General features: G+C 43.2%; 1 protein-coding gene across 3 annotated transcripts in view; it reads right to left on the bottom strand.

The window, feature by feature from the left end:
* Window positions 1–8300, bottom strand: part of IKBKAP (inhibitor of kappa light polypeptide gene enhancer in B-cells, kinase complex-associated protein) — a 71394-nt gene that overhangs the window by 24066 nt on the left and 39028 nt on the right. For all 3 annotated transcript variants that reach the window (XM_019517165.1, XM_019517166.1, XM_019517167.1), the window contains exons 21-27: window positions 7669–7747; window positions 7152–7231; window positions 3877–4014; window positions 3113–3198; window positions 2314–2462; window positions 1237–1360; window positions 378–475 (exon numbers count right to left, since the gene is read on the bottom strand). In XM_019517165.1, the coding sequence (XP_019372710.1) occupies window positions 378–475; window positions 1237–1360; window positions 2314–2462; window positions 3113–3198; window positions 3877–4014; window positions 7152–7231; window positions 7669–7747 (754 nt within the window). The remainder of the gene's footprint in view (window positions 1–377; window positions 476–1236; window positions 1361–2313; window positions 2463–3112; window positions 3199–3876; window positions 4015–7151; window positions 7232–7668; window positions 7748–8300) is intronic.

The following is an 8300-nucleotide window of genomic DNA, read 5'->3' as shown; positions in this document are numbered from 1 at the left end:
GGCATGACAGGCACAGCCACACTTTGCAGGGCTGGACCCAGAGCAGTGGCTCTTATGGCTCTGCCCAGTGAGGGATAGGAATGGAAGCATTGCTGACACACAGCAAAAGTCTAAAATGTCAAAGAAGCTATCATCAATCCCTCCAACCCTCCTTCCAGAGAAGCAAGAAGAGTGGTAGCTCATTTCCAAGCAAAAGAAATCATAGAAGCTTGTGCCTCTGAGCAACACACAGGAGCTTAGTTTCATGAAGGTTTAGCTCTTTGTGGTCATGGGGGTTCTGCATCCTCCTCTTCCACCTCTCAGCCCCTCTGCCACTGGATGTAATGCAGCCCTGCCCCACAGGACCATTTCACAAAAGCCACTCACGTGCCACACACCTTATACTCCTGGGTGTTGGTGGGGTACAGATGCAGGGCTTCGTTATATAAATTCTGATCCTTGACCAGATTCAGGAATTCAGAAAAATGCTCGGAACCTGAGGAAAACAATGGATTTAAATAGTTTGGCCAAGGAAATGACTCCCATCTCATTTAGGGTCCCTCCGGTATTAAGGTGGTGGCTGAGTCAGTATGCTGTAGCACAACAGCATGGCCTATTCATCCATGAATGAAAGCCAGACTGTTTAGGGCCCACAGCAGTTCTACCATCAACATCGTAGTGATAGAAGTTATAATTTATAGGTGCTTCCTAGTTAAGGAGACTGAGGAAGTTAGTAATCAGGAGATGGCCCCTCAGTTAAGTAGAAGTTAGAGAGCGAGAAAGGGACTACAGCAGCTTTCTTACTGCTCCTTAATTAAGCTGCTTAGTTCTTTTCATCCATGTATGTCTGTATTTATTGAAACCGGTGATCACTATAAACTTCAGTAAGACAAGATCTCACCCCTTCATTTTCAGCCATGATCAGAACAAACAGCCACACAGTACACAGGGACTAGCTACAGCAGTTTTATTCCTAGCTGTGAAATGCCATTTCTACACGCCCCAGTACACATGGTCAGTAGAAGATCTGTGCCATTTTCCTTACCAACAATTCTGAGTCAGGGTTTGTGCTTCAGCCAAAAAGCCCTCCATTACATGCTTTCCCACACTATACAGCAGCAGGAACAAGGGAAGGCAAAGAACAATCCCATACTGGCTTCTTGTGCCACTCAAGTTTGTTTTCTAAGATATTTCATGGATCAAAGTCAGATACAATGGATGCCTTCCCCAAAAACAACTTACACGTGGGGCACTTACCACATTTGCTGAGGTGGTAGAGCGCTTTCTTGTACCTTTTCAAGTGCTTGTCTATTGTGTATCGCTGATAATTGGTTTCCATTTTCCGAAGGGCATTTAAGAACGGCAAATACTCTTTAGGGTCCTGCAAACACACAACCACAATCCTTCGGCTTCAAAATGCTTAGTAAAATAGTATGTGCATCTCCCCCAATATGCAGCCCATGGTCTAACTGATGATTGCTATTAGCAGTTTGGAGACTGAATTAGCAGGCAAATTTATTAAATCATTTGAGTCACTTTGGGTATTCTGTGTTCCCAGTCCTCACCAATTAACTACTTGTTCTGAGACCTGAATGTCTGTTCCTGTGCAGACTCTGGCAGCATCTGAAGGACAGGAAATATTTTAAGTCTGTGGCTGTGTTAATTTTTTGAAGTTTGGATTTCATTTGGAATGAGTACTTCAAGAGTTACCAGTAGTGAAGGTTCTCTTACCCTCCTTCCCACTCCACCCACCCCACCCCCATGAGACGGAGTTGGGGATCACTGCCATGTGCCCAGCTTGATCTGAGACCTGAGCTGGCTGGCCACTTCTGCAGACAGAGCCTCAAAACAAAACTTAACAGACAATACACATACATGGCACAGTCCCAGCAGCTACTCCAACCATCCAATTACACAAGCATGGAGCTGGGAGCACAAGGCAGTTTTAGCAGCAGTGATATTCTCTATTCCCTTCATGATCACATACCTCACCACAATCCCACCTTAAACCTGCTCTGCAAGGATACAAGTTCTCCATCACCCCTTCCCCACCACAAGCCAGACAAGTTCCACAGAGCTGTGCTAAAGACAGTGCAAGACTGGAGAGGCTTGTCTGGTAGTAATGGTGGTGCGAGGAAAGGCATGCTGAAAGGCTGGCATCCCTGCTGGAACACAGTTTCTATTGGGAAACATAGCATGGACTGACCAATCTTTGAAATGTTGCAAATCTGTCACGTGTGTTCTCTCTGGGAAGGCCACAGAACAGGAAACATGGACTGTAAAGGGTTACTGGTAAGAAGGAAAAAGCAATAAAACAAACAGCGTTGCAAAGACCTTCTGAGACTTCTCTGCCACCATGATGACCAGATCAAAGTCATAGGTCCCCAAGGAATGATCATACAATTCATTGACATCCACCAGAAAGAGCAAGTACTTCAGTGCTGCTTCTGCACTGACGGTTTCAGTGTCCAGTGAAGCCGTCTCTGTAATCACATAAAATCAAAATCATGCATACTCAGTGTTCAACAGTGATCAAAGCCTTTCCCCGCTATCTGGGTGCTGGAAGAGAAGATGCCATAAACCCAGAAATGGCAATGCCCCATGGCCTAACTGCTTCAATGGGCTCATTCATCCATGCTGGGTGTGGAAGAGGGGAAGCTGGTTGCTACTTGCTGGAAACCTATGTGGTAGCATGGCTGTCCTACATGACCATGCCAAAAGGAGTTGGTGGCAGTTCTCAGAACAATACAACAAGCCATATACATGTGTCACTGCAGAATGGCTGCAGCATCTGCCACTTCACAGGACCAGTACCAGGAGCGGGGAAAAATTATATCTGAATAACTGAGACTGACCAGAAGTAGCAGAAGACTACAAACCTGCAAAAAAAGCCGTGACAGCAGGATCACCGCCACACCAAGCCTCACCCAACTACATAACCTTTTTCTCCACAGGGACAATTTACTGCTGTTTCCTTGGAGGAAAAGTTTCCTCCTTTCTGGTTTTTGACTCTTAACAGTTTGGCAAAACCTCAGAGTCTAGTTGATGGTCATGAAAGCTGATAGTTAAAGCTAATTCAACTACATCAGATCAACAGGCTTCTTCAGGCGTGTCTGCGCTATCAGTTCCTCACCTCGCAGCTCATGCACTTTTTGGAGAGCGACTTCCAGTTCTGGGGTACTTTTTTTCACATAGGATGTCAGTATTGATAGATAATATCTGAGGGAAAAGGAGGCAATACAAGAAACAAGTCAGAAGGAAAGAAAAATGCAATTTATTGCTTTTTCTTTTTTGTATCAGAATCTTTTTTGTATTACTGCGGATGTCTGTTATAGTTTTGCTTTAATGAAAGGACTGAGAATTTTTTTTCATAATTTTAAAAGGGAGGGATAGATACCAGTCAGGAAAATTATGACTGGTGAATGTCCTAACATGTCTTACATGTACAAGTATTACCTGGTGATATAATCTGCATTGTGACACCAGCTCTTTCTCCTTATTAGCCTTTGTACTAGACAGAAAACAGAACTAAGTGAAATCAACTGGAGCTGGTAAATGAAATTAGCCCAAACTTCTAGTGAAAAATGAAGTTGCCTTTTTTTTTTTTTTTTTTTTTAAACTCAAGTGGGACTTTTCACCAAGAAATTATCTATCATATAGATATATACACATACATATATACATACATACACATATATTTTTTTATCTTTCCATGAAAGATGGTACATTTAAAAAGATGTTTACTGAAAAATTGTCTTGGCAAGTGCCTGCTATTTTCAGAACAAAATATGAGTATTCTGAAGTGAGATAATTTAAAAGAATATTTAAAGAAGTGTTTTAGAGTCTGAAAGTGATTTTGATGGTTCTGCCCTGATCTGTATTAAGCACTTCATTTACTTGTGGGGGTTAATCTTTTCCATGGCAGCTCTCATTGCATCACAAACAAGATCGACTTTTTTCTGGGTAGAACACAGTACTGGCTGGACAATGCTGCCAACTGGAGACGGGTACATAGTCTTCGTGAAGTCTTCGTCTCTAAGAAAGAAATATATGTAATGACATACCAGCTAGGTGGCTACCTATAGCCTGGCACAAAAATACTTGTGACAAAATTAATGTAGTCATGTAATACATTTTTTGATACAATTTGTTCTGTGTAGACACTTATCTACCCATAACCATGATCCTCTGACAATGCCAGATGACATTAAGAGAGTTATGCGACTCACTCCTCACCCTCCCAGAGAAAAATAAAACTTACTGCTACAAGCTGCCCTCAAGGACTAGACCAACCCCACATAAGGAGTGCCCCAGTCAGAATGGCAGGCAAGGTTAATTGAGCAGATGTGATATCTTTCATTAGACAAACTCAGTAGTTGGAAAAAAGTTCTTGGCAAGTTTTCAGGCACAGTCACCCTTCTTCACACACAGGGAGATTCTGCTGTTCTGAGGCTCCAAGAAATGAGAGAAGCTAAAAGTGCGGCAGGATGTCAGTGAGAATGTAAATAGGTAGACATTAGAAAGACAAAAGGTAAAGCAGAGAAAGGAGGGAATAGAAAGCAGGGGGGGAAAGGCTAAAGGGAGACATTACAGTGATAGAATACAAGGTAGAAAAGACGCTGTCAGTGAAAAAGGAAATAGTTGGAGACCAGGAAAACAGGAATGAGAGAAGCTCAAAGTGAGATAGGATGTAGTGAAAATATAAAGAGCTAAAAAAGGAAAAACAAAAAAGTAAAGCAGGGGAGGGAGGGGGAAGAAAGCACGGCAGGGGAGAGGGGGGAATGGCCAGAGGGAAACACTACAGTGGTAACACTCTGAAGGAGCATCCTTATTGACCGAAGGCCCCTTCGAGATTTGTGAGGTGGAGGTCACAGGTATTCTCCTTGCTGCAAATTCAGTGGTATCGGAGAGCTTGGCTGTATATCACAGCTTTCTTGGTGTGTTTAGAGCAGGGGCAGGCAATTATTTCGGGCGGAGGGCCGCTTACTGAGTTTTGGCAAGTCATCGAGGGCTGCATAACAGGCAGCCAGGGGCAGATAAATATTAATTTTCCAAATTTTTTAGAGGCCCCACGGCTCAGAGAGAATGGCCTGGAAGGCTGCATCTGGCCCACGGGCTGCATTTTGCCCACCCCTGGTTTAGGGCGATTGCTAGTTCTGTGTAGATATGTATGTTGGTCCATGGATTTCTTATATAGCCAACAAGGACACTCCTTCAGAGAGATGCATCACACTTTTGAAATAGCCACCCAGATATGCGAAGATTTCCTGCAGTACAAAAAGAAAATCCCCACAAATCGTACACTATTAGCTATGACATATTACTCTTCCCTGGAACCTACGCGGAAAATCCTCAAACTGCAACCCATACTAGAAGAAGACCCCTCTCTTAAAAAGATCTTTCTGGAACCACCCATCCTAACCTTTAAACAAGCACCGAACCTCATTAACTTAATCATCGGAAGCAAACTCCCTATGACCCAAATCACACCGAATGAATCCAGACCATGCCAGAACAAGAAATGCAAAACCTGCCAACACATCTCCACCACCCCCACAATAACCACACCCCATCACCATTCTTGGATCTCAGACCTGCACCTCCAGAAATGTTATGCACCTCGTCCAGTGCACCAAATGGCCTGATGGAAAATATGTAGGAGAAACCAAACAACTGCGCTCTCCGATCTCTGTTCTAATCCTCAAAGGGAACTTACAAAATACCTTCCATAGACGAGCCTACAAACTCATCATACGAGTTTACGAACACTTCATAAATCTACCGGATACAAAATCATGGACTCAATATAGACATTGGATTTATGACACATTATAACCTGTCTGACATCTGATTCACCAGATTCACTGACCTCTTACATTCTTCTTTTCCCCCACCTTTTCTCCCCTCCACCACTTTTCTGTCCTGTGCATCTCTGCTTTCCTATTTTCTTCTTCATTGAGAGCCTCTTTCTTACCATTGTAGTGGTTCCCTTTTGACTTGTTTATCCCCCCCTGCTTTCTTCCCTTCCCTCCCTCTTCTGCTTTACCTTTTGTTTTTCTTTTTACCTATTCATATTTTCACTACATCCTCTCATACTTTGAGCTTCTCTCATTCTTGTTTTCCTGATCTCCAACTATTTCTTGTTTCACTGACAGCCTCTTTTCTACCTTGTTATCACTGTATTGTCTCCCCTTTAGCCTTTTCCCCAGCTTTCTATCTCCTCCTCTCCCTGCTTTACCTTTTGTCTTTCTAATTTCTACTTATTTACATTATCACTGACATCCTGCCACACTTCTGAGGCTCCAAGAAATGAGAGAAACAAGAACAGCAGAATCTCCCTGCGTGTGAAGAAGGGTGACTGCGCCCGAAAGCTTGCCAAGAACTTTTTCCATCTCATTTGGTCTAATAAAAGATACCACATCTACTCAAAGAACCTTGCCTACCTATGTCCTTAGACCAACATGGCTACAACCAAAAACCCTCAGTCAGAATGGTTCACTCACTTCAGGGATGCAAATGATTGATCAGAACATTACTGTAACAATCTGCATTGAAACTAGGCAATGGCATCCAAAACAAATGGCGTCTCTAAAGTTATATTGAGTGCTTGTCACTTTTGAAAATCAAGGCTTTTGCTTAGGTGCCTAAACAGAGATCATAAAGGTTGAAATGTTGAAAGTTAGGAGCCCAAAGAGAGACTGCTCAGCTCATTTTTAGGTGCTTAAATAAGAAACTCAGTAACTCTCATCGACTTAAAAGGTAGTTGGTACCCAGCCCTTTTGAAAAGTCAGGACTGTTCTCCAAGAGCCTGAACAAAAATCATGGCCCCAGGCCCTAGGAGGCACTAACTTGTTCCTCTTAGCTCAGACAGAATCATCCCCCTCAGGAATCTCCTCAGCCAAAAAGGTGGCCAGAACTGGAACGGCAACACGTACTTTGAAACATCACGCAAACTAGAAAGCAAAAAGTACAAACTGCTACAAACCAATGCAATGGAAAACCCTGCCCAGACTACCGCTAATGGGAGTCAGGATCAGCTGCAATTCAACTGGATCCCTCTAACTGTTCAGGAGCTTGCTTCTGTTGCTACTTCAGCTAATGGAAGGCAGATGCAGCTATCCTACTTCATCTGTGCTTACCACACATACTTTCATTTGAAGAATGATGCTTACTTTAGCTCAGTGAAAAACAAGTTGATATAATTCACAGAATCTATTTGCTTGATGAAGGTTTCTACATTTTCCAGGAAAACCTGAAATGAACAAAAAAACCTTTACACTTTTGCTGCTGCTATACTCATTAAATACAACCCCCACTCCCCTCCCCTCTGGGCACAGTAACTTTAAAGACTTCATTTAAATTAGCAAGAGTAGGACAAGTGAAATTCAAGGTCAGATCTCCTCTCAGGATGCTTCTTGCAGATACTACAGTGTGTACCCACTGGGGCACCCTGCTTACTACCACTGTTCCCCTTTGCAGCAGGAAGGTTGCCTTCACAGGATCCAGTTGCATGATTAGGCCCTTTTACAGGCAAGCGGCAGAAGTTCTGCAGACCTGAAATCTTTCCAGTTGCCAGAGAAACCTTCATTCCCCCAACAGCCTGAACAGTTACTAAACAACACTTTCCCAATCGCAATACCTGGATGGCAGACAGCTGAGGAAGGAGTCACAACACCCGTAAATACTTGCCTTGGGATTGTGATCATAAAGGAGATTGAGATTGATTCTCAGCTTCCTCATACACTCAAATGCTTCTCTGAACATAAGTCTGTTGGAATGAGACAAATGCCAGCAAGTTTACACAGAGAAGAGCAGCACCATGCAGGGCATAAGTCAGATGCACAAGGAACATACAACATGCTACTTTTTAGTCATACACACGGAGGGGAATAACAAGCCAGGCCATATATAAAGCTGACAAGATTTTCACTGCCATCCCAGGATGTTGTATGGGCTCTTTCCCTCTGTGAAGAAGACTGACCAGGCCTGCCCTAAGCCCCCATGCTCAGATGTTAAAGTGGGTGGGCTTTATATGAAAGATAATTCTGGCCAGTTTCAAAGAGCTGCCTGTGAATCTTAAAGCAAAAAGTGCTGGATCTCAGCAGATTTTAAAACACTTCATTGTAAAAAGAAAAATACCAGTGCCATCTATCCAGAGACACCCCAAGCTAATCTCTAGGATTTTAGGAGTAATCCTTATTATAAGGGTCAGGAGAAACAGTGGTGCTTCACCTGCCTGTTTCACCATACCATATCACATCAAGGTGGCCTGTTTATAATGTTCCCAAGCCCAAGCCACTGTACTTTGAAAGCAGAGCTTA

This window comes from Gavialis gangeticus, unplaced genomic scaffold (genome assembly GCF_001723915.1).
Source record: "Gavialis gangeticus isolate Ggan-Ray unplaced genomic scaffold, GavGan_comp1, whole genome shotgun sequence".
NCBI lineage: Eukaryota > Metazoa > Chordata > Crocodylia > Gavialidae > Gavialis > Gavialis gangeticus.
The sequence above is the reverse complement of the archived record's forward strand: the minus strand, read 5'-3'. Positions and strand labels throughout refer to the sequence as shown.